Genomic DNA, 27,547 nt, shown 5'->3' with positions numbered 1-27,547 from the left:
ATTTTAAATGGCTTGATTTTCCTAAGATCACAATAAATATCCTTTTCGTATTTTTAATATAAATTGGATTAAATTTTGCAGACACATGTCAGTTTATGGACGGTTCGATCAACAAAATCAAATGGTGGTAAATGGATGTACGTTAATATTTAAAATGAGTTATTTTGAAGCACTCTTTTATATACTACAGTATTTCAGTATTATATTTGGTCTGATTGATCACTTTACCAATTCATTTATTAGTCTAATTTTAAAATATTGGTTGATACATTTCATGTATTCTTGCTCTAAGTGACTATTTATCCTACCTGTTATAAATTTAACAAAATGGTTTAAAATATTATAAACATTTTACGGTTACTTATGTAGAATAAGTTTTAATAAAGTTTATGATATTTTAAATAAATTTTAAATTTAGTGAATATAGAATTAGGCCAAAATTTGTAAATATAGAGACCAATATCTCGAAAACAAACGAATTACAAATTTGATACATTATATATCTAATTACAAAATTGAGCCATTTTTTTTCTGTTTATTTTAAGTTCGTGAAAACCATGTAGCATTATCTTTCGATTTCATGCACTCTCCCGTATCAAAATTTGATTTTTCTTTCATTCCACAATAATATGTCCATTTATATGTGAATGTCTGTCATCCTAAGAAATAAAACCATATGCTTATTACTCATTTGTCCCCCATTAATTATCCTAACTTTTTCTAACACATTCCTTCCTTTATACTCCCTCCATTTCTTCATAGTTGAGGCAAAACTTTTCGGCACGAAGTTTAAGAAATGAATGTTGAATGTGTTAAATAAATAGATAAAAAAGTAAGAGAGGAAAAAAAGTAGAGTGAATAAAGTAGAGAGAATAAAGTAAGAGAGAGTAAAAAGTTACTATATAGAGAAATGACTCAACTTTACGGAAACTTCCCAAAATGAAAAAATACTCAACTATGAAGAAACGGACGAATATTTTTTAAAATAAAAATATATGGAAGAGGAAGAGGAAGAGGAAGAGGAAGAGGAAGAGGAAGAGAGGGAGTACTTATACTATCTCAATTTTTTACTATTATCGTATCTGTCTTAATGAAAGCACAAACCTATCTCTTTTAGTGCCAACAAATTGGCAGTTGAAATACTATATAGCAGAGAATCAATGGCCGCTGCCGCTCTTAACTCCTCGCGTTTACTCCAACTCAAAACCACCAACAATTCAGCTCAATGCCGCTCCTTCCTTAGCTCTTCCACTCATAGGTCCTTCAAATTGAAGCCGATCATGGCCGCCCTCACTGCCGCACCCGCTGTTGGAATCTCTGAAACCTTCTCCATATTGAAAAAACAAGGAAAAGTCAGAACTCACTTCTTCTTTAATTTCATATCTGCATTTCCCCTTGATTGAGATACTTTTTGAATATTTTTCTTATTCCCTATGTTAAAAAATTGGAAGATTTCTGACTTTTTGTGGTTGGGATAGAATTTGGGGGGTTTTGCTCTCTGGGGTTTTTTCAAGTGTTTTGCGGTCTGTTTCATGCAATTCAGTCGTTTGATTATGGCTGAGTTTGATAAAATCCGATATGCTGATATTAGAGTCTGTGATTTAATCTCGAAGTCATCTTTTCCATTAATCTGGAGCAAAAATGGTCATGGCATAATTTCACTGAATGCTATTATTATAGTCTTTTCCATTTATCTGGAGCTAAAATGCTGATAGCCTCAATCTGTCATTGAATACTAATGATTAGTCTTTTCCATTTTTCTGGAGCAGAAAATGCCCAAACCTGTATGTCTGTTGCGTTTTGGATTTTCTTTGATAAAGTTCTATCAACTATCAAAATCCGAATACTGCAATCGTCTAGAGAAGGGATTAAGAAAAATAGCATTTAGTAGAACGGAATACGAGGATGAGTAAAGATTATCACTACAAGTCACTTGAATTAGATACCTGATTGGTTTTCGAAAACCTGAGAGTATGATTTTGGATTGACATTTAGCTAAATATTTCTTAGCTACATACTTTGGTGCTCAAATTCTGTCATAAAAGTATCACCTTTGGATAATGATGGAAATCTGATGGAACTGTTGATTGATATTCTATTAATACTGAATTCACAGTCATGCCGTGGTATATTGATTCATGCATGATTTTCTCAACTGATATGTTCTAACCGTGTTTTTGGTGTAAAAGGTGGCATTCATTCCGTATATCACAGCTGGTGACCCTAACCTTTCAACAACTGCGGAAGCGCTAAAGGTCCTTGATTCATGTGGCTCGGACATTATTGAACTCGGTGTACCTTATTCAGACCCCTTAGCCGATGGTCCTGTTATCCAGGTGTAAACATGTGGTTACGTATAATCTTGGCATACAAGCGGTGTCTCACCTAGCAGTTTATTGCTTACGAATGATAACTGATATATTTTTTCTTTCATAGGCTGCTGCAACACGAGCATTAGCCAGAGGAACCAACTTTGATAAGATCATTGAAATGTTGAAGGAAGTAAGTTCCACTACTTTTATATAGCATCACATCAAAGAGAGAGTATAAGTGATGTTTATTTGAAACAGTAACTAACTATGTGAGGATTCTTAGTTCTTCCATTTTCTTTCTTAATGCATCTTAAACTTGAAAGATATTGTAGTGCATAAAGAATAGTTCCTGTGGTCCTTGGCATACATATTGGTTTAGAGTTTTAGAGAAAAGATTTGTTAAGCTTATCTTTACTGTATTTTATGTTGTCTCTTGTCTGTAGCTTAACTATCATTTTAAAACAATTTTGGTGTGATGTGACCATTTCATAGCATAACAGTTTTCTGTTCTTTTAAAGGTGGTGCCTCAATTATCTTGTCCAGTTGCATTATTCTCATATTACAACCCAATACTCAAACGTGGTGTGGAGCGATTCATGAGCACTTTGCAGGATACTGGAATACATGGTAAAATTATATTGCAGCTTTACACTCTTCAGCATTCAATGAAACTTAACTGATTTTGATAGCAATTCCATCTATAAGTTTTAGTCTTTCATGGATCTTGCAACCTTGTATGTATAAACTGAAGCACTTCTTAGATAGTACATGATTTTTATATTTAACTACTTTAAAAGTTTCAACTGCAAATCAGTGCCTTAGTTGTGTTATCTTTCATTTAATTTCCAATAAGTACTATGGTTTTAGATCCCCTTTGGATTTTTTATACCAATAGCTTTTGCTTCCTTTGTAAATGTACTCTACTATTTTGCAACACATTTTTATCTAATTTGATCTGCACTATCATTCATTTCAGGACTTGTTGTTCCAGATGTGCCTCTAGAGGAGACTGATATATTGAGAAAGGAAGCTTGCAGTAAAAATATTGAGTTGGTTAGCTTTCCCAACAATAATTAATTTCCAGGCTATATTTTTACTGTCCAGTTTGCACTATTTAACGGAATATGATAGCTGCAAAAATGTCGACTTCTTACTTCTTGTTGTTAACTGATATCACTTGGAAATTTTTAGAGAAGAGAAGCGAGTGGAAGTTTGTTGAAGACTTTGTAAACGAAATGGGAAAGATGATTGAAATAAAATATAACTCTTTCAAAATAAGGCCCTCTTTCCTTCACGGAAAGCCTTGGCAAAGCTTTTCAATACGATAATTCAACTATGATCCTTTTCTAACCTCAAAGGACAATAATATAATACTCTCCTAAATGGAATTGTAAAAGATCTGATAATAATTGTTAAAATTCTTAATATCTTGTCCCACATCGACTTGGGAACGATCCTAGCTCACCTATAAAAGTATGGATAACCCTCCCCCTTATAAGGCCTTTTAAGGGGTGAGTGGCATATTTCTAATATGGTATCAGAGCGGGCCCAAGTCGATGATGGATTTTATCTCTTTATCTCTTCTCTTGCCTACCCACGTGATGGAAGTCCGATGTGTCATTCCGGCCCACACGCGATGATGTATTTTATCTCTTTATCTCTTCTCTTGCCTACCCACGTGATGGAAGTCCGATGTGTGTCATTCCGGCCCACACGTGAGGGGGCGTGTTAAAATTCTTAATATCTTGTCCCACATCGACTTGAAAACGATCCTAGCTCATCTATAAAAGTATGGATAACCCTCCCCCTTATAAGGCCTTTTAAGAGGTGAGTGGCCTATTTCTAATAATAATATTACTAATAATGACTGCATTAGAGCATCCGCAATAGCAGACTAAGAGTAGGACTAACGGTTAGGGCGTGGGGATGTCCACCGTAGTAGCGGACTAAAGGTAGGACTAACCGAAGTAGGACGAGCACGGACTAACCGATTTTTTTATTATTTTTAATTTTAATTTTATTTTTTTAATTTGTACTCAATATTTACAACTCATTGCACTTCATTTTTTTAATATTTGATAAACACCAACAATTAAAATGAATTAATCGTATTTTTCAATTTGTTTTATTGGCTAGGGCGTCAGCTAGTCCTAGTGCTAGTCTATTATTGTGTTGTGGTTTGTCCTAGTGATGTGGCAGTTTGTGGTTAGTCCTAGTAACGTGGCAGAAGGTGTTTTTGGTTAGTCCTAGTGCTAGGCTATTGGTTAGTCTGCCTTATTGTGGATGCTCAGCATTTAGCACACTCCTCCACTACCTAAATAACCGTCGCCCACTCTTCCCATTATCTTGTTACTACTGCCCCACTACCCCCAGCATTGAAAACCATTTAATCTCCACTTTCTAGTGCATCAATCGCACCGCTGTTGAAACAGCCTTGCCCTCAAGGCTGGGTCTGAAACTTAAACATTTTACATGGATCAGTGGAGGCTCTTACTCAAGTTTATGGATATGAGTCAGAGAGCTGAACCATAGATGCCCAAGAATATGAAGGAACCGATGTTGCACCTTGAGCCAAGAAAAGAAAATAACCCTCAACTGTCGGCAACCCTTATAGATCTTGGTAGTCATGTCTATCCCTTTGGAATTCAGAAAAATAGTGGTAACCAGGGTATGGGCAGGATTCGGACAAGAAACTAATAAAAAAATTAGTAGGGGTAGTGTCTCAGAAACTAATAAAAAATTGATTATTTTTGTTGATACCTGGCAATGTCACCTTTGACTTTGATTTAACAGTTTTATCTCTCTATTGATAATTCCCATGGTAATGCTATAATAGAATTTGGGTTTTTGGAGGGGGAGTTGTGTAGTTTGTAGCTTATTTTTCTGCAATATTTGATGGATAGAGATATGAAGGCAAATCTTGTTGCAGAGTAAGATGATAAGTTATCTGCTTATTATTTGAGCTGCTTTCATTTTTGCATTTATGCACTTAGTGTGACATAATATTTTTGTGTGCACCACTTAACCCTCTCTTGTTTGCAATCCAGGTGCTGCTGACTACACCAACCACTCCAACAGAGAGAATGAAATCCATCGTTGAAGCATCAGAAGGTTTTGTCTACCTTGTAAGATTGACATTCCTTTTTGAGTAGTTACTGGTTGGATCATTTATTTGTATCTTGATGAAAAAAAGAAAAAAAGGATTTCACTGGCTGCTTGTTGAAAAAAATTCTGGAATTTTATGCGAACCACGTATACATTAGTGTCGGTAGAAAATGTTGATCTCCTTGAACTCAACTTCTCATTTTTTGTCGATTGTGATGTTAATTTATCTGAAGTTACTGCTCCGAACTGGGAAAATGAGACTTTATCTTAAGTTGCAACTTGCAACCTAACTCATTAAATCGAATTACCCTACACCTCCTTTGTCTATTAATAGGTTAGCTCGGTAGGAGTTACTGGAGCACGGACATCTGTCAGTGGAAAGGTTCAATCTCTTCTAGTGGACATCAAGGAGGTAAAGATTCCTATTATATAACGAGCGTCGCCTGAAACTGGAAGTTTATTTCGTAAACATTGCTGTCTCTTTCTTCAATCTCACCTCTCAATCTCTCACATGACCCTCGTAAAACACTAGACAATTCATGATAAAGGTTGATGCATATAACACTAACCCTTTGTCCACCCACAGGCAACGAGCAAGCCAGTTGCAGTTGGTTTTGGCATATCGAAACCAGAACATGTTAAGCAGGTACATATTCAACATGATATTGCTTAGCATCTGATGCATGTATTTTTGTTGTTGATAGGAAACACATTTAGGCATCCAAGCTCTCGTATAGATAATAACATATTTTTGGCACGACTCATCTTAGGTTGCGGATTGGGGAGCAGATGGTGTGATCGTTGGCAGTGCCATGGTAAGAATACTCGGTGATGCAAAATCACCTGAAGACGGGATAAAAGAACTAGAGGCGTTCACAAAAAGCTTAAAATCAGCCCTCCCATGATGAAATTCCCTAAAAACTCATCATCTAGAATCGCAGCAAAACTGAACTAGCCACAAATTTTGTTTGTTATGAACAATAATATTCAGTTTCCATCTTAAAACAGTGGTTGTTGCTATTGTTGCTTCTTTTCTTATATTCTCAGATGTTTATGTTGTTTTGTTCTCACTCGCCCTGAATTCAGTCTTTCAAAATTCAGTTAATAATAAAAAACTGGCTATTTGTAGGACCATCCAATTAATTTAATTAGGGCTAATTCTTAAAATTTGCTTGTCCAAGTAAATGGAGCCCAACACTACAAAAACACAGAATTTTACCGGCCTGAAAAATAGTCGGTCGCTAAGTTCCATTGATACATTTAGGGCATCCGCAATGGACGCCCGATGGCGCGCATCGTCCGCGCCATCCATCGTCCGCACCCATTGCGGGTGCGCGCCATAGGGCGCGGACGATAGTCGCGCCCTATACTTCGGTCGCGGAGGATAGTGCGGACGATGGCCATTGTCCGCGCCATCGTCCGCCCCATTGTGGAGGTCGCGGACGATCAACCGCGGACGATGGCACGCGGTTTCGTTTTTTTATAAATACCGTTCATTTATAACATTTTATTTAACTTGATTTCATTTTCGAAACTTACAATTACATAATTACTACGAAATGGATTCAAGCCCCAATAGTCCTACGTTTAGCGCAGGGGCGCATTGGCCGGGTACAGAACCCGGCGATTATCGTTCGTTCGACACCAACGCCCATTACGATCCCGATTTCAGTACGAAATCGTATGGGTTGTCTGACCTGGAGCCGTCTCCGCACCGCCCAACCGCAGCGGCCGATCCCGACCCCGCCGCGACCGCTTTCGCCCCAGCCAGAAAGAAGCGGAACCGACAACGGGCGCAGAAGTTGCCGCCTCCCGGTGATTGCGATTCGTACGCCCCCGGCCGTACGAACTACAACGACGACGAAACTCTCACCTTGGCCCGGTGTTGGGTTGATATATCGGAAGATCCGATATTCGCGAACAACCAGCGACAGATCGCGTACTGGGAACGCATCGCGGACCACTACAATTCGGTGAAGCCGCCGACCGCGTACAAGCGCAAGCGTGAGCAACTCCGCAAGCACTGGGATCAAGTCAAGAAGCAAGTGAACTTGTACGCGGCGGAGTTCGAGAAGTTCACGCGGTCACAGGGGAGCGGCGAGAGCGCGAGCGACGTGCGCGCTAAAGCGCTGTTGTCGTACCGGTCGATGTACGGCGACTTCAAGCACGAGGCCATCTGGGCGCTCTTGAGGGACAAGCAGAAGTTCCAAGGTGGAATTCTGCACAGTGGTGCGCCGAAGAGGACGAAGACCACTGAAGCTGGTGATTACACGAGCAGCGGCAGCGGCAACCACCCGGTTGACCTCAACCGGACGTACGTGGATGAAGGGAGTTCCGGCACACCGGTGTCCTTCCGGCGTCCTCCCGGCGTCAAGGCTGCGAAGGCCAAGGGGAAGGCGACCGTGACCTCATCGTCGACCGCTGCAACCCAAGCTCCGGTCCCGGTAGAGCTCCCGACCCAGACGGCCACCGCGTTTGAGTCGTTAGCAACAGCGTCGATGGCAAGGACGATGTTGCAGACGCACAGGGCCTTCAAGAAGTGTACCGACCCCGACGAAGCCGAATATCTCCGGGCGTTACTCGATGAGCTGCGTCGGAAGTTGGGAATTGGTCCGACTTAGTTTTTTTTTATTAGTTCAATGATGTAACTTTTTTTTATTAAAACTTCACCGTTTGTTATTTAGACCGTTTTTTATTTACTCGTTACTTGTTATTTGAAAACAGTTAAATTAATTAAACAAAACAATAAAATGATGATGTGGCGCGCCATAGGGCGCACCTTAGGGCGCCCCACTGCAGGTGGAGAGGTAGGAGGATAAAACTGCTGACGTGGCGCGCCATAGGGCGCGCCTTAGGGTGCCCCATTGCTAATGCTCTTACGGGTGTATCTTTGGCGAATTTTGGCGCCATGTATCCATCCGCCGATTAAGTTAATTTGATGATAAAATAATAAAAATTAATTATGAAAAATGAATTTTGCAGCGAATATGTATGTGCCTGTTGATAAATCTGTTTGTGATCTAAATTTAACAAAACAAAGAACACTAAATTTATTGATGAATATGTGTGTGCTGATAATGTTAATTACAGAAATGAAATAAAATATTAATGATGAATATGTGTATGCAGATAATATTAATTATGAAAACTTAAATTAATGATGATTTTTACCAGCGAATATGTGTTTGCCGATAATATTTGCTTGCGTTAGCAGCTGATAATAAAATAATAGAATATTGATGCCTAATATCATAATTTTTTTTACAAACTTTTTAAACTTTGGCATTTAATATCACGAATTTAAACACTTGTTGAATTTTTCCCAATAGTGTTGAAATCCGGATACATTTCATTTGTTAATACATCACATAAGATATGGTAGCCGCTGAAAAATGATAGTGATATTTTTATAAAGTCCCTAGATGTTAAAAATGGTTATCCACCTCATTTTAATCATTTTAATATAGTTGGATTTTGTCGCTGATGGAAAAAAATTCATCAACTATTTTCGTAATATTTTATGTCAAGTTTAATGTTTGTGGATTTTTTTTAAAAAAAGTTTCATAGTGTTAAGTGCCAATATTCCTTAAATAATACTCCTCTCGTCCCATAAAAATATGTACTCTTTCCTTTGTTCCGTCTCACAAGAATATGCAATTTTCAATTTTGAAAACTCTTTTCTCTCTAATGAGGTATGACCCATTCCCTATTAATGATACTTTAATTACTTTTTCTCTTTAATTTTCTCTTACTTTATTGATTTGTATTAAAACTCGGGTTGAACCTAAAGTGCATATTCTTTGAGGGACTGAGAGAATAATGAGTATGTTGTTGTCTTTTGGGGTACAATTGTTGGTGCGATCTCATATCTCATAACAATCAAACATCATTGTATGATTCGTATAAACATCATTGTTACAAAATGGCGAATGTTGCAAAAAATTTAATAAAATTCACAATAATAAATTAGTAGAGTTAAATGATACCTCCATCCCTAGTTAAAAGAGACATTTTGTCGGCACAAAATTTAAGAAAGTGGAATGTTTATAATTCAAGTAAAGAGAATAAAATAAGAAAAAATCTCAAAAAGAAAAATGATTCATTTATCCTAAGATGTCCCAAAAAGGAAGATGATCCACTCAAGAAAATCAATGTCTTCATTATTGAAAAAGTTTCCCGTGGGTACATATCTCAATTGAGTATGGTAGAGAAAGTTGTAGTTATTTTACAAAAATTGTGCACTCTAGTGGCTTCTAAGGTTCTACCAGGCCGTGTAGAATAGGCATCAAATGTCATCTGGTTGGGTCCAATTCTGGGGCTACAGAGAACAGAACCTACCACCCGGCCGGGTAGAATTGGCCCATAGAGCCACCAGTCGGATGAAATCACGTACCTAGTTTTTATCCCCATCCTTTCCCGCTTATGATATGTTTCACATAATTCAAACCTTATACTCCCTCCGTCCCACTTTACGAGTCCCGGTTTACCATTTTTGTGTGTCCCATTTTAGGAGTTCCGGTTGAAATATTCCATAAATGGTGATATACGCCCCACAATCCAATAACCTTTTTTCACTCACATTTTTATTATAAAACTATTATATAAAAGTATGACTCACATTCCACTATCTTTTTTCACAAACTTTTCCTTACATTTCTTAAAACCCGTGCCGAACTCAAATGGGACTTCTAAAGTGGGACGGAGGGAGTAATATCTCAATCTTCTCGTACACCTATAAAAAGTGTTGAAATTGCAGCGGAAGATCTATTCTAGATGATTGTTTAATTTATATATACACATGCATAGAAAGCTACCATGCTGGAACCATAAACATGATGAACACATGCATATAATTGATACTCCCTCCGTCCCATAAAAATATGGGCAATTGATATGACACGAAAATTAAGGCAAAATTGGTAAAATGAGAGAGAGGAGGAGAATTGTCACGACCGCCCTTTAGGGTTAATAATACGGGCGATCGTGATTAAAAGAATTTAATAAATAGACGAAGAGAACTAGGGTTTTAATAAAGAGTTTGACCAATAATTAATATTTAACAACAAAGGGCCAAGAGGTCGACGTTATCCAAATAATTAGGTTCAACGCTAAAAGAATGGTGAGTAAAGACAATGTCTCAGCGGAAGCGTTCAAGAGAAAGAGTGACGTCATGTGTGGAGACACAACGACACTCGTAGTTCACAACTAACCAACCATGCTTCAATTTTAAATTGCTCAACACCACCAACTGCTCGTCGCCGCTCAACCTGCACATAGGGAAAACACATGCAGGGCTGAGTACTTAATATACTCAGTGGGCTTATGCCGAAAACATTTGATGAAAGTTATGTCATCCATACCATAGTGAACTCGAGTTTTACATTTAGAAAAGAAATATCATCGAGTATCACAAACAATTTCATAGACTGGCCAGTCAAAACAATCTCCTCACTTTCTCATCAATCATTCAATCACATCCTCTTTCCATCATTTAATCACATCCTCTTTCCATGGTGCGACGAAAGTGTGGCCACACTATTCGCCCACGAGACCGGCCGACTAGCAAGGACGGCTCACGATCTCACCTGTGTACACTAGCCTGATAGGGTTTGCGGCCCTACTCAGACCCGAATTCGTTTAACATAGCCCTATAGCCTAATGGAGCGAACTCACAAACTAGACATTAGGCAACAATCTCAACATAGCCCTATAGCCTAATGGAGCGAACTCACAAACTAGGCATCAGGCAACAATCTCATCATCAAAACAAACATGGCATGACATAACAATTTAAACCACCCTTATCCCACCATAATCATACTTTTGAAAACGTAAAAGAGTTTAGTAAAAGAAAGCCCACCTCGAGTGCTTAATTTGAAATTACGTTCTTTCCTTTGCGATCACGATTCCCTTGCGATGATTCACCTTTAACAATTTATATAATAGATAAATCAACACATTGTTTTAAACAAATAACTAAAAATGCATGCATCCTAAGCAAGTCTTTTATCTCGATTTATCTCGGTTTTCGATTGTTCGACGGCCGCTTACGCTCCCAATTTCCACCGTTGGCTCATCGTATTTTCTTAATGATATCGAAATAAAATCCCCAAAATTATAAAAGGTGTAATTAATTATCGCAACAACTTTCCCTCGAACTATATTTATTTCGGACTTAGGATATAATTATTCACTCGTTGAAATATTCCGAAATTAATTAAATAAGTCCCCACATTTAATTTAATTATCAATTCAAGGATTTATTTAAAAGTTCGCCCCAATTAATTATCGGCCCAAAACTTAATTATTTCATCACCTTGTATCTCCAATTACCAAAATAAACCCAACAATTAAAAAGGAGCCCATCAATTTAATTAATCCACCCACTTCTAATTAATGAGGCCCAATTTTATTCAATGAAGGCCCAAGTCATTTAAAAGAAACAAAAGCCCAAAACTTCACCTTCCTTCTCCACGCCTCTTTCTTTCTCTCTCCCTATCTCTTTTCTTCTCTCACTCTCGACCAAAACGGAAGGAACCCCCCCCAATCCGTTCGTCGCCTGCTCCGATTCACTCCACGCCGTCGGCCGCTGCTCACCGGGAAGACAAGTTGTGGCCGCCACAGTGTCGTCGGAGCGGGGGAAATCCCGTCGATCTGTCGGACAGCCGTTGCTCCGTCGCCGCCAAATCCGTCTGCCGTCGCTGCCGGGAGATGCCGCCGCTGCTGCCGGGAGGCGTCGCCGCTGCTGCCGGGAGGTGCCGCCGGGTCAGGCTGCTGCTGCCGCCGCTCCGTCGATGGTCGTGCAGCCCCGAAACCACCCCGAAACAGTCCCGATTCCCTCCGAACAGCCCCAAAACATCCCGGAACCAACCCGTTCAGCCCCGCAAGACCCCGAAAGATAAGTTCTTATTCCAAAAAACATTTCTTTCGTTCTTAATTTTCAATTACACAATGAGGGTGTTTGATTGTTGATGGAAGTTTGTTCGTATAATTTGCGAGAGTTTAAGATGGCAGTCATGGGTGAATGCAGAAAGTAAGCGTGTGTTTGATGTGTATGGAGTTCAAATTTAAAAGGAATTTTTTTTACCTTCTTCCTGCAGTTGAATTGGAATGAAAATTGTGTTGGGTGAACAAAGAGGTTCCTCCGGATGTGGTTTCTGTCAACAGAGATTACAGATGTTGATTTCGAACAACATTGAGGAGTCTACAAAACGAATTGATGAAATTGATTACCTTGAATTAAAATTTGAAGAGGTTCTTGCTGCAGAGGACTTGTAGAATAGGCAGAATGAATAGATTTGGTGATTAAATTAGAGGGATGGGTGGTTTGGATGTGGGAGAGATTTTAGGGGGGAGAGAGTGGGTTTAGTCGTGGGATTAGAGGGAGGATTCGAATTTCTCTTTTTTTTTTCTTGTTTTTGATTTAATTGAATTTATTTGGTATTTTATTTGCAGATTACGGAAGAGGAATATCTTTTCACGGAGGAGGAAAATCTGCGCAGAATCTTTAATTATAATTGAAACCAAGGATATTTTATTTTAATTAGTTTAGTTTAATTCACAGCCCATTGTATTTTATTTTAAATCGCGCAGTCCGCAATTTATTTATCACGGACTGGACTTTTATATTAATTATTTAATTTATCGGATCCAACACGGAATTGAGTCCTATAAATATTCCTCACGGAAAGGAATTATTTATATTCGCAATATATTTTATTTCCCAACTTCTAGTCCAACAACAATTAATTCACCAATTAAATTACCGACAATTAATTCACGGACTTCACAAAATTAATAGCATTAAAACCAGTACTTTAGGGTTCGAAAAGTGGGGCGTTACATCCTACCACCCTTAACAGAAATTTCGTCCCGAAATTTGCTACCCCCAAGAAAAACATTCTGGGTACAATTCCATCATTTTATCCTCATTCTCCCACGTGGCTTCTTCATGCCCATGATTTTCCCATAGCACTTTCACACAAACAACATTTTTATTTCTCACAACTTGGATCTTTCGGTCCAAGATGGATTGGGGTCTCTCTTCATAGCTCAAGTCTGGATTTAACGCGACTTCCTCAAAACGGATCACGTGCTTTGGGTCGAACATGTATTTTCGTAACTGCGACACATGGAAAACGTTGTGCACATTTCCAAGGTTTGGTGGTAGCGCCAATCGATATGCAACAGGGCCCACTCCTTCAAAAATTTCATAAGGCCCAATAAATCGCGGCTTCAATTTGCCCTTGACACCAAATCGTGTTATCCCTTTTGACGGAGATACCTTCAAGAAAACTTTATCGCCAGCTTGAAATCGTAAGTCGGTTCGTCGGACATCCGCGTATGATTTCTGTCTGTCTTGAGCTTCTTTTATCCTCTCACGAATTTAGCGAACGATTCCCACCATCTCTTCAACTACATCGGGTCCGAGTACTCTTCTCTCACCAACTTCATCCCAGTAGAGCGGTGATCTACTCTTTCTTCCATACAATGCCTCGTACGGTGCCATGTTTATCGTTGCCTGAAAACTGTTGTTGTAGGCAAACTCGATCAGTGGTAGTGCTGCCTCCCAACTTCCCCCTCGGTCGAGTACCACGGCTCTCAACATATCCTCGAGAGTTTGGATCGTTCTTTCGGATTGTCCATCGGTTTGCGGGTAAAACGCTGTACTGAAATTCAATTTGGTTCCAAGCTCTTTCTGTAGACTCATCCAAAATCTTGAGGTGAATTTTGGGTCACGGTCGGACGTGATAGTCACTGGGACTCCATGCAATCGAACTATCTCCCTTATGTAGATTTGAGCCATTTTGTTGGACCCATAGCTTACAAGAATCGGAATGAAGTGCGCGCTCTTAGTGAGACGGTCTATGACTACCCAAATGGCGGTGTTCCCTCTCAGCGTCCTTGGCAATCCCGTCACAAAATCCATTGCGATGTGCTCCCATTTCCACTCAGGAATTTCTAGTGGTTGTAGCTTCCCATAAGGTCGTTGATGTAGAATCTTCACTTGCTGGCAGACTAGGCATCTTTCGACAAATGATGCTATGTCCCTCTTCATACCACTCCACCAAAAGGATTTCTTCAAATCTTGATACATTTTCGTACTTCCTGGGTGGGCGGTGTAAGGAGTTTCATGCGCTTCACTCATAACCTCATTTTTGAGCTCATCGCTATCCGGCATGCATAATCTTCCTTCAAAAGTAAGGGCATTGTCGCCTTCTTCACTAAAATTCCCAGATTCACCAGTTCGTACTTCTACACGAATCTCTTCCAACTTTGCATCCATCCGTTGTGCTTCAATAATTCTCGACCTCAGATCCGGTTCAACGGCTAAGGTGGCGATTCGTGCTTCCACTGTTTCAGGTGCTCTTACCACTTCCAAACACATCTTGCTGAATTCGCGTATCAGACTTTCCTCTTTGGTGAGAAAAGTGGCCAGTTGGGAATGATCTTTCCGGCTCAAAGCATCTGCCACTACATCTGTTTTCCAGGGTGGTAGTTGATGCCACGATCGTTATCCTTCACCACTTCGAGCCACCTTCGTTGCCGCATGTTCAAATCTTTCTGCTCGAAGAAATACTTCAGGCTTTTGTGATCCGTAAAGATCTCACTTCGAACTCCGTAGAGATTATGTCTCCAAATCTTTAAGGCGTGTACTACCGCTGCTAACTCCAAGTCGTGGGTTGGATAGTTCAACTCGTATGGCCTCAATTGTCGTGATGCATAAGCAATCACTTTGTTGTTCTGCATCAACACATTCAAGTCCCACCTTCGAAGCGCATGTGTATACCACGTAGTTCACTCCAGGTTCTGGCACAGCTAGAATCGGTGCACTAGTTAGCTTTTCCTTCAATAGTCGAAAACTTGCCCCACAGTCTGGGGTCCAATTGACTTTTACCCCGTTCTTTAGTTGTTGAGTCATTAGCCTTGCTATCTTAAAAATCCCTCGATGAATCTCCTATAATATTCCGCCAGTCCTAGGAAACTCCGAATTTCGTTAGGTGTGGTTGGTGTTTTCCATTTCTGTACAACTTCCACCTTTACGGGGTCTACTCGAATTCCATCTGTGCTCACTATGTGCCCAAGGAAATTCACTTCTTTGAGCCAAAACTCATACGTATTGAACTTGGCGAAGAGTTTCTCGGCCTCCAACGTATCTAAGGCAGTCCTCAAATGTTCTTCATGTTCCTCTTTGTTCTTTGAGTAGATAAGGACATCGTTTATGAAGAGTAAGACGAACTTGTCCAAGTATGGATGACACACACGATTCATAAGGTCCATATATACAGCCGGGACATTTGTTAATCCGAAATGCATCACTATAAACTCATAATGACCATATCTAGTTCGGAAAACCGTCTTGGATACATCTTGTCGGACTCCATTTGATGGTATTCAGATGTCAATTCCGTTTTCACAAAGACACAAACTCCTCGAAGCTGATCAAACGCATCATCTATTCCCGTTAGTGGAAACATGTTCTAAAGTGTCATCTCGTTCTTCCCTCAAAAATTTATGCACACACTCAGCGTTCCGCCATTCTTCAAAAATAGCATTGGTGCACCCCGAGGTGGTACACTGAATTTGATGAAACCCAGGTTTTACAGTTCTTGCAGTTGCATCTTTAGTTCTTCCAACTCCTTAGTCATCATTTTGTATGTTGTCCTAGATATTTATGGTTTATCATGGCTCCAGTCAATTGTAACATACGACTGTCTATCTATCAGGAAAGGTAATCCAACATGACTTTTCTTAACGGTCCTAATCTCCTGTGTATAATAAAGCCAAACTTATTTCGCCATTTTCACTTTCGGTCTACTTCATCAAGATGTGAACATATCACTGAAAACTTCTTCCAACATTCCCTCCATTTTCTTCCTATGCGAAAAATTCTTATAATAATGTTCCTAATTCTCTACTTTGGTTGAGGAGGTGGTGGGGATACCACGCGTTCTTTCTTTCGATTCCTTTCCTACTCGACATATCTTGACTCGAATGTTTCTCTCCTTGTTGATGGTGTCACCTAGTTAACATACTCTTATTTTCTCGGCAATTGTCGTATTTTTAAATACTCCATTCCTCGTTGCTCACTTAGTTTTATTCATCATCCTCGTATCGATCGATCAACTATTTTCACCTTAGATCTCTATACCGTACAAGACGATCAGGCCCATGTGCCTAAAATTTTTCTTAACATTTTTTTTTCTCTCATTATCTATGTACATAACACGACATTCTATTTCTAGCTCGTTACAAGCAGTTCGTAAATGCGAAATATTCCTCGTCCCATTCTATTGGTCATGTCTACACTTCTGGTTGGTATATCATTTCAGTGCGTGCCGATCTATAAAACTTATTTCCCATGCATATCTAAAAAAAATCGAGCTTTTGCCTTTCCCAACAATGTTGCATCAAGAACTCCGAATATGTATCAAGAACTCAAAATTTAATCAAACAGTCTTAACTTGGATATGGACTGATTTCAAATTATAACAACACTGCTAAAACTTCTTTAAATTGGAAGAGTTTACAAAATCACTCAAGGAAACAAGAATTACAATTTCAGCTCTTTTCCTTTAAATCTCCACACTAACTTACAACAATTGGTTTGGATTATCCCAACAAAGTTTGAAAGAACATAAGATAGGTCATGAAAATAGGATGAGACTGAAATAGATCTCAATTCCCGTAGTAGGCTACCAAAAAGGTAATTCAGTTGTCCGATCAAATTTGAAAGGTCCATACGGCAATGGATAATGTCCCAAACATGTCATGGCCAGAAATGATCAGTTGCATGAGGATTTAGAAAGGTAGGCAGTTTCCATGAAGCAACAGTAATCATGGTTCAACGAAGATTAAAATATGGAATAACGATATCACATCAATGGATTCACAGGTTTGCAACCAACGTGAAGTGAACATTTTAGGAAAGTCAGCTTTATCAAACACGTTAAGGAAAAATAGAACATGATAGCCTTAACTTGGTGTTGCAGAAAGAAAAATCATTGCGCATGAAACAATATGTGTAGTGAAACTGAGCTAAAAAGGATTTCACTTCTGCACGAAAGAATTTGCCGCATGCATAGTTACGAAATAAAAAGGTGTACAAAAGTTCCATGAAGAATATTCCACCCTTTGAAGATACATATATGGGAGATATAATCATACTGAAGGTCATAACTGCAAACAACTTTAAGAGTGAAGTTCAATGACAGAAGCTCATAAGGTCAAAATATTGTCCTTACGAAAGATGAATCAAAGAAGACTACTAATCAAGATGTCAAAGTTACAAAGGCAAGCCCAAATTTTCAAGAACTAGAAATAAGTCATGACTCGATATAGGAAAAAAAACAATGGGCATTACTCGCAAAGCATGAGTCAACCAAGGTGTTTAAATAGACAAGGGTTCAGGTTATTCAATATATATCAAAAAGAGTTTAGAATCCAAGTAAGTACTGTTGATTTAAAATCATTCATTCTAGCTACGAAGGTCGCACTCCGTAGTCCATTTTCGCGAGCCTGCACATGGTAACATCGTTCTAAGAAACCTTGGACTCCAAGTTGAGATTCATCGTGTCGTTACAACTAATATCAGTAGTCGAAAGCCATATCTTCATAATATTCTTTGCACGTGATAACATTCATTCTCTTGAAACGTTGTAGGCATACACGCGCTCTCAACATGCTTTAACAGTCATTTTCGTCGCATCGCCACTTTTGACATATGATTGGATTTATCTTATTAGATCGCAGGTATGCTCTCTACCTCCGTTGTAGGGTTACCTCATTTCGCGTCTTTTCTTGCCTCGAACATTTTCTCGTTTGGAACATCTCTTCAATTTGCACTTCTTCTTTTCTTAAACTACTTATCATATACTACGTATTTTCGCATTCTCCTTGTTCTTGTCATTCAGGGAAAAACAATACTGAATTTGTAATCATTCAATAAAGTTCGAGTTCACACCACATATTCCCATTTGTCCTATCACTCGGAAAAGTGATATTGCAGTTGTCAACAACTAAATTCGATGTCGTTCAATTTAACATACTTCTTAGGCACTCTATGTTCGCATACAAAGTTCATAGCGTCAGATTTCACTCCCACCAACAATTTCATAATATACTTCATACTTCAACGCCAATAGACCATCAATTAATACATGTTTCACACAATAAGCTTGCTCCAACAATTTGCGTCATTCCAAGAAATAGAAAAAAAAAACCATGGTCCACCGACCTCCATCCCCACTCTTGATCTACTTTCCTCGTATCTTGACAAAATAGGGGTTCGCCCCAACTTTCAGATTCTCGTTCATTTTTCATTGCTCAGAAAAGCAATAGGTAAGTTTTCAACTTAGAACTATAGTTCGCACAGTCATCTAGGCCTACATCTTAGGCACTCTAAGTTCACAACTCATTTCATCATCGCATTAAAAGTCGTGCATCCTCCAGATAAACAAGTATTATCACACACAATATTTTCACATCTCAAAGCAAAACACTTTCACACTTTACATTAACATTCAAAATTTTTGAAATAAATTTTTCTTCAACCTCTCACACTTTTCTCAAACTTCCACATCTCACTTTCAACTTTAGAGTAAAAGTTTTGACTCATCATACTTGATCATCCACTTTCATCTTTCATGTAAAACAAACAATCCATCGTTCCTCTTCACAACTTGTTTTTTTTTTTTTTTTCAAGCATCAGCAAATATTCTTCTCAACTTGAAATCGATCCCTCATGGAATGATTCTACTTCCTCGTTCTTATTAAAATTTTCTTCTCTCTTTCTCAAAATTTTTCTCATCTTCCTTTCTCCAAAGCTTTCTCATAAAAGTTTTTCTCACTAAAATATATTACCTCTTTCTTCGCGGTTGGGCGTGACGAGTTGTGGTGTTGAGCCTTCGACATTCGACACTTTAGTCTATCAATACAAGGGTAGATTTTAACTCAAAAGACTCTTGGGTCCAGAGCGGAACGAAACTGAGGCTCTGATACCAAACTGTCACGACCGCCCTTTAGGGTTAATAAATACGGGCGATCGTGAATAAAAGAATTAATAAATAGACGAAGAGAACTAGGGTTTTAATAAAGAGTTTGACCAATAATTAATATTTAACAACAAAGGGCCAAGAGGTCGACGTTATCCAAATAATTAGGTTCAACGCTAAAAGAATGGTGAGTAAAGACAATGTCTCAGCGGAAGCGTTCAAGAGAAAGAGTGACGTCATGTGTGGAGACATAACGACACTCGTAGTTCACAACTAACCAACCATGCTTCAATTTTAAATTGCTCAACACCACCAACTGCTCGTCGCCGCTCAACCTGCACATAGGGAAAACACATGCAGGGCTGAGTACTTAATATACTCAGTGGGCTTATGCCGAAAACATTTGATGAAAGTTATGTCATCCATACCATAGTGAACTCGAGTTTTACATTTAGAAAAGAAATATCATCGAGTATCACAAACAATTTCATAGACTGGCCAGTCAAAACAATCTCCTCACTTTCTCATCAATCATTCAATCACATCCTCTTTCCATCATTTAATCACATCCTCTTTCCATGGTGCGACGAAAGTGTGGCCACACTATTCGCCCACGAGACCGGCCGACTAGCAAGGACGGCTCACGATCTCACCTGTGTACACTAGCCTGATAGGGTTTGCGGCCCTACTCAGACCCGAATTCGTTTAACATAGCCCTATAGCCTAATGGAGCGAACTCACAAACTAGGCATCAGGCAACAATCTCAACATAGCCCTATAGCCTAATGGAGCGAACTCACAAACTAGGCATCAGGCAACAATCTCATCATCAAAACAAACATGGCATGACATAACAATTTAAACCACCCTTATCCCACCATAATCATACTTTTGAAAACGTAAAAGAGTTTAGTAAAAGAAAGCCCACCTCGAGTGCTTAATTTGAAATTACGTTCTTTCCTTTGCGATCACGATTCCCTTGCGATGATTCACCTTTAACAATTTATATAATAGATAAATCAACACATTGTTTTAAACAAATAACTAAAAATGCATGCATCCTAAGCAAGTCTTTTATCTCGATTTATCTCGGTTTTCGATTGTTCGACGGCCGCTTACGCTCCCAATTTCCACCGTTGGCTCCTCGTATTTTCTTAATGATATCGAAATAAAATCCCCAAAATTATAAAAGGTGTAATTAATTATCGCAACAACTTTCCCTCGAACTATATTTATTTCGGACTTAGGATATAATTATTCACTCGTTGAAATATTCCGAAATTAATTCAATAAGTCCCCACATTTAATTTAATTATCAATTCAAGGATTTATTTAAAAGTTCGCCCCAATTAATTATCGGCCCAAAACTTAATTATTTCATCACCTTGTATCTCCAATTACCAAAATAAACCCAACAATTAAAAAGGAGCTCATCAATTTAATTAATCCACCCACTTCTAATTAATGAGGCCCAATTTTATTCAATGAAGGCCCAAGTCATTTAAAAGAAACAAAAGCCCAAAACTTCACCTTCCTTCTCCACGCCTCTTTCTTTCTCTCACCCTATCTCTCTTCTTCTCTCACTCTCGACCAAAACGGAAGGAACCCCCCCAATCCGTTCGTCGCCTGCTCCGATTCACTCCACGCCGTCGGCCGCTGCTCACCGGGAAGACAAGTTGTGGCCGCCACAGTGTCGTCGGAGCGGGGGAAATCCCGTCGATCTGTCGGACAGCCGTTGCTCCGTCGCCGCCAAATCCGTCTGCCGTCGCTGCTGCTGCCGTCGCTGCCGGGAGATGCCGCCGCTGCTGCCGGGAGGTGCCGCCGGGTCAGGCTGCTGCTGCCGCCGCTCCGTCGGTGGTCGTGCAGCCCCGAAACCACCCCGAAACAGTCCCGATTCCCTCCGAACAGCCCCAAAACATCCCGGAACCAACCCGTTCAGCCCCGCAAGACCCCGAAAGATAAGTTCTTATTCCAAAAAACATTTCTTTCGTTCTTAATTTTCAATTACACAATGAGGGTGTTTGATTGTTGATGGAAGTTTGTTCGTATAATTTGCGAGAGTTTAAGATGGCAGTCATGGGTGAATGCAGAAAGTAAGCGTGTGTTTGATGTGTATGGAGTTCAAATTTAAAAGGAATTTTTTTTACCTTCTTCCTGCAGTTGAATTGGAATGAAAATTGTGTTGGGTGAACAAAGAGGTTCCTCCGGATGTGGTTTCTGTCAACAGAGATTACAGATGTTGATTTCGAACAACATTGAGGAGTCTACAAAACGAATTGATGAAATTGATTACCTTGAATTAAAATTTGAAGAGGTTCTTGCTGCAGAGGACTTGTAGAATAGGCAGAATGAATAGATTTGGTGATTAAATTAGAGGGATGGGTGGTTTGGATGTGGGAGAGATTTTAGGGGGGAGAGAGTGGGTTTAGTCGTGGGATTAGAGGGAGGATTCGAATTTCTCTTTTTTTTTCTTGTTTTTGATTTAATTGAATTTATTTGGTATTTTATTTGCAGATTACGGAAGAGGAATATCTTTTCACGGAGGAGGAAAATCTGCGCAGAATCTTTAATTATAATTGAAACCAAGGATATTTTATTTTAATTAGTTTAGTTTAATTCACAGCCCATTGTATTTTATTTTAAATCGCGCAGTCCGCAATTTATTTATCACGGACTGGACTTTTATATTAATTATTTAATTTATCGGATCCAACACGGAATTGAGTCCTATAAATATTCCTCACGGAAAGGAATTATTTATATTCGCAATATATTTTATTTCCCAACTTCTAGTCCAACAACAATTAATTCACCAATTAAATTACCGACAATTAATTCACGGACTTCACAAAATTAATAGCATTAAAACCAGTACTTTAGGGTTCGAAAAGTGGGGCGTTACAAGAATAGTAGTTAAAATAGTGTTAATGGATAGCGGGACCTGTTAGGATTGGTATACTGAAAAACATATTTCGATCATGTTGCACGGATAGAATTGCTTGTATACAATAAACTCTACAATCCACTTTTAACCCAAGACAAGAAGAAGTAATTTTATCGCATTGATGTCTGCGTATGCATTTATAAGATGTTTCTCAAACATTTAAGAGTGAATTACATTTTTAGGTTCTATACTTCAGCATCGAACATTTGTGGACAGTATACTTGCAAAATATCATTTGTAGTCCCTATACTATACCAATTGCTCGTTTCAGGTACCTTTTCACTTTTTGACCAAATTTTTGGACAAAAACACCTCCAAAAGTTTAAAGGGATTTTTTTGTACATTCACTCTCCAAATTTAGGTACTTATTTTGGTATTTATGTCAATTTAAATACTTTATCTGTGATTTGTATTTTATTCGAATTTTTTTGTTATTTTTTGTTTGGATTGATTATAGTATAAAAAATATGCATAGTTTTATTCTTATGTTTAAACTTAATGAAAAACGATTTACTATAAACACATATTCTATTTCCTCAAACTAAGATGAATCAATTAAAATGATGATTTAAAAAAAAAGGGTTCACATTTTAAAACTTTTTAGAAATCTTTAAATATTATGCTTTTAAGCATAAATAATTTAATAATTTAATATTTTAAAAGTTAGAGTGATAGCAATTAAAAATAATATTATATTGTTATTATTTTATTTTTATCAGGCTGCTTCTTCCTGAACCTCTCGGAAATCATTTTTAATCTCTGTAAGTTTGTACTCTCACAGATTCAGCCATTCTCATTCATTCAACAATGATCATTTATTTTTCTGCAGCAGAATTTTTGTAAGGGATAAACATAATTTGTAAAAATTTAGAAAATTTTTGAAGAAGAAAAACTAGAGTTTTTTTTTGGGTAGGGGCTTAAGCCACACCCTTCTTTTTTTCCTAGTTCCGCCCTTGTGCACACTATAACCAATCCAAACAAAAATTATTCGAATAAAATACAAATCATAGTTAAAGTACCCAAACTAACATAAATATCAAAATAAGTACCTACTTTTGGAGAGTGAGTGTACAAAAATGCCCTTTAGGCCTTTTGGGGTGTTTTTGTCCGAAAATGTTGTAAAAAGGTGAAAAAGCACCTACAAAAAGCAATGCGGACCACAAATAATATTTTGCAAGTATAGGGACCGCAAATGTTCGTCGCTGAAAGTATACTGCCTAAAAATGTAATTCACTCAACATTTAAATGTATAAAAAGCAAATAAGTCTAATTCTTCTACATAGTAGACTGGTCGTGAACGACGTTCACAGAAGGTGACACAGTCGGTCCTTTGTAGAAGAGAAACATAATTTCACAACCTAGATAAGTTTTGACTATATATCGTGAAAGGTTACAGTGTCAGTCCGCATGTTCCCTTACCTTAGGAAATAAACGACACTGATGTGGTATAGCACTGAAGGATCTAACAGTTGAGATAAGTCTTTCTTGCTATTTACTAAAAGACGAGGTCTCGGTGATTGTTATTTCTTAATCATTGTTGACATAACATTACTTGGCATACGTTATTGATTATGGACTACTTTGATTTATCAAAAGGTGCAGATTTTTTGTAATCCAAGAATCCTGATATCTTGGGTAGTTGCGATCAATGTCTAGAGGTACTAGTATTGTTATTGCAATGAATCGTGTGCTGGGTGAGTCCAGTTTGATAATATCCTCAAGTGGTGTCGAAATAGGTTTTATTATTCATAAACCCGGCCGATTGGAATTTATTCCAGAATATTAAATAAAGATTTTGAAATACATAACTCTTGGAAAAAGATATTAATTAACTAAAGTCAAATAGCAGACTTAAATTAATTAATGGATATTTATATCTTAAAGACGAGAAATAATAAATTAAAGAGGTAAAGCCAAGATTACTCATAATTTGGGATTGGACGGGCAGTCAATATTATTATACCATAGTGGATGATAATAATATTATGTTTGGATTTGAATTAAACCGAGACTCAATTTAATTAGTAAAAGTCCAACAGGTTTGGACCAAATCCAACCTCCATGGATCCCTAATTTAACCCATAATATTATATAAAAGGAGATTAGAAAGAAGATTAATGATAATTTTAATCATAATTTCCGTGCTCCCCTCTGGGAGTGGACGGAAAAATCAGTTTTTGACAGAACTGATATTCTGCCTTCTTTCTAATTCATCCCTTTTCGATTCAGACAAACTTTGTCCACCCAAAGGTTATTATCTGAATTCAGGATACAGATTAGAAGATTCGTGGTCGAGTACGAAGATCTTCATGTGGAGAAGGCGCAAGCAATCGTCGATTCTTTGGAGAATCAGATCGGTAATTCTAAACCGTAGGAAATTCATGTTTTAGGTTTTAATTCCTTTTACATGAATTATTTGCGTTCAATTTTGTGTTTAACATGTGGTTAATTAATCCCATAATCGGTCAAATGGATCTGTGGATCTGATTTATTTGTTTATGCATGTCTTCAGCTGTGCAAGAGGCACCAAACCCCAATATGACCCACATTATTAGTAGTGCTAATTGGTGGTATGTTGTAAATAAGTTGATGTATAGGAGTAATAAACTGAGATAATTTTCCAGAAATGGAATGCACATATTTTTATGGGACGTACGAAAATGGAAAATGCACATATTTTTATGAGACGGAGGAGTACATAAAATTATGCAATTAATCATATAATTACACAATAAATCAATTCATGTATTTAATCACATAAAGCATATCGTTGTACGTAAAATTCAGGAACCAAATTCAATCACCACTTTAATTCTGTCATCTGAATTTGATTTCAACTACAAATCTTCTTATCTGTTCCCAAAACTCAGAATCGACCTTTGTATGGGCAAAACTCGTCAACTCCTCTGGAGCCGGACAAGAATTGAAGACAAAGAAACCCTAGGGAAAAACCATAGACTTTTCAAAAAACTCAGGGGGGGGGGAGAGAGATAATTTTCGAAAATTGAGAGAAAGAGTGAGCGTGATTATGCGCCTCTATCTTCTGGGTTTGTCATTAAGTCGTGTGTTGGGCTAGATCAAAGATCTATGGAGGATTGGAATTGGGCCCAGTTTAGCACTTTAGGTACCAATTAAATCAATTCTTTAATTTAATTTAAGCCCAAATTTAAATATTATTATCATCCACTATAGATAAAATACTGACTGCTCGTCTAAACCAAAATTACAAGTAATTTGGGACATCCACTTTTATTATATCATTTCCCGTGTTGAAGATAGAAATATCTATTAATTAATATCGAGTCTGATATCTGACTTATATTCCCTCCGTTCAGCGGTAGTAAAGTCATTTCTTTGGTACGAAGATTAAGAAATAGATATTAAATATTCAATCCGTCCCATTAAATATGGAACATTTGAGAATCAGCATGAAATTTTATGTAATATTGTTTTATGAGTTAATGAAGAGAGAGTAAAATAAAAGAGACGAAAAAGTAGTGTTAGAGTTGTTTCCATTTTAGCAAACATTTCATTTTTAATAGGACAATTCAAAAAGGAAAATGTTTCATTTTTAATGAGACAGAGAGAGTATATAAATTGAAGAGATAATAAAGTAGAAAGAGAGAAAAGTAAAATAAGTGAGAGAAAATGTGTTATTTTTATAAAAAAGGTTAATGACTTTACTATGGTAGAACACACCAAAATGGACAAATTACTCTACACGTGAGATGATTGAAGATGGACACTATCTCATTCAACAAAAGATTCGTCCACCTTGGTATTTATATTTTCTTTTGGGATGTCTTCAAAAAATAATCTCATTTCTGAAAATGGAAAGTTCTCTCTCACATTTTACCTACTTTTTCTCTTCTCTATTAAATTTTATTGCTTCATATTTTATCTGCTTTTTCTCCCCCTCTTCCTTACTTTATCCACTTTTTCTCTTTTTCTCTTTTATTTTACCAACTTCTCACTAAAACTTGTGTCGTTCACAAATGAGACTATTTTTTGTGGCGGAGGGAGTAGTTATATATGATGGTTAGTCGTCAAGGAAGAATACCATTATTGTTTTACTTACATTGTCAGTTCTTTCATTGCCGGCATTACTTTTATTGATTGCCCCCGTATGTATCTCTATATTCATTAATACTACCTCCGACCTATAATATGAGTCACATTTGATATGGGCATGTGTTTTAAGAAATATAAAGAATAGTGGGTTGAAAAAGTTAGTGTAATATGTGGTCCATTTTTTATATATTGGTTTTATAATAAAATGTGAGTGGAGTGAGTTAGTGGAATGTGAGATCTACTTACCATTTATGGAAAAAGTGAAATGTGACTCTTATTATGGCACGAACCAAAATAGCAAAATGTGACTCTTATTGTGGGACGGACGTAGTAATCCTCTAATTATTTTATCTTAGTATCCGTCTCTATCGCAACCGGCTGTAAGGGCATCCACAACGCGTCTCGTTGCTGTCTCTATCTCATCTCGGAGAGACGTGACCGCAACGAGAGAGCGTTGCGGGCTCCGTCTCGTCCCAGCCCGTCCCGTGTCTCGTCGTGGAGAGACAGTCCGCGAACTGTCTCGCCACGCGCGTTGGCCACGTGGCGAGCTGTGGTTCGTCCGTGACGCCCACTCGCCGGCCCGCGAGTGGGCGTCATTTATTTCCGTTGAAAATGTATTTTTTTGTTTTTTTTAAAATTCAGAAAAAATTCGAAAAATAAAAAAAATTCCAAAATTATACTAGCCATTTATAGCCATTTTTTACAAATTTAATTTTTTTTGTATTTTTTTAAGCCCCCAATCACTTTTAAAAATATCAAATCATTCCCACAAATTAATCCACAAAAAAAACTCTTTATTCTCACTCAAACACACTACATTCTTCATCTCAAAACATTATTCTTCTCCCAAATTTAATCCATTCATGGATCCATTTGAGCAAATGTGTCGAATAATGGAAGAATCGCTAGAAGAAGATCGACGTAGGGAGGAGGAGGAGGCCGCGCCGCCTCAAAGGCGATCCCGAACTTACATCCATCGTAACCGGTAGGAATCGGCCGCAAGGTTGGTACGCGATTACTTCTGTGAGAACCCGGTATGGGGAGAGACCTACTTCCGTCGTCGTTTTCGCATGCAGAAACGACTATTTCTGCATATCGCAAATACATTGGCAGCTCGAGAA

The 27,547-nt window shown here is 38.1% G+C and overlaps 1 protein-coding gene across 1 annotated transcript; it reads left to right on the top strand.

Moving 5' to 3' along the window:
- Positions 1–1,029: 1,029 nt before the first annotated feature.
- On the top strand, positions 1,030–6,437 carry LOC121762511 (tryptophan synthase alpha chain-like). The gene is made up of 9 exons (XM_042158405.1): positions 1,030–1,352; positions 2,190–2,336; positions 2,437–2,502; positions 2,831–2,939; positions 3,289–3,365; positions 5,360–5,437; positions 5,752–5,829; positions 6,004–6,063; positions 6,188–6,437. The coding sequence occupies exons 1-9, from the start codon at positions 1,161–1,163 to the stop codon at positions 6,320–6,322; spliced, it is 942 nt and encodes a 313-aa protein (XP_042014339.1). The 5' UTR covers positions 1,030–1,160; the 3' UTR covers positions 6,323–6,437.
- Positions 6,438–27,547: the final 21,110 nt, after the last annotated feature.

The sequence above is a fragment of the Salvia splendens genome, chromosome 13 (assembly GCF_004379255.2).
Source record: "Salvia splendens isolate huo1 chromosome 13, SspV2, whole genome shotgun sequence".
NCBI classification, from domain to species: Eukaryota; Viridiplantae; Streptophyta; class Magnoliopsida; order Lamiales; family Lamiaceae; genus Salvia; species Salvia splendens.
Note: the sequence above shows the minus strand (reverse complement) of the source record. Positions and strands in the feature narration are given on the sequence as shown.

Coding starts and splice junctions, on each gene's coding strand:
- LOC121762511 (XM_042158405.1), top strand. CDS start 1,161: ATGGCCGCTGCCGCTCTTAACTCCTCGCGTTTACTCCAACTCAAAACC. Junction 2,503..2,830: donor TCATTGAAATGTTGAAGGAA/GTAAGTTCCACT, acceptor GTTCTTTTAAAG/GTGGTGCCTCAATTATCTTG. Junction 5,830..6,003: donor TTCTAGTGGACATCAAGGAG/GTAAAGATTCCT, acceptor GTCCACCCACAG/GCAACGAGCAAGCCAGTTGC.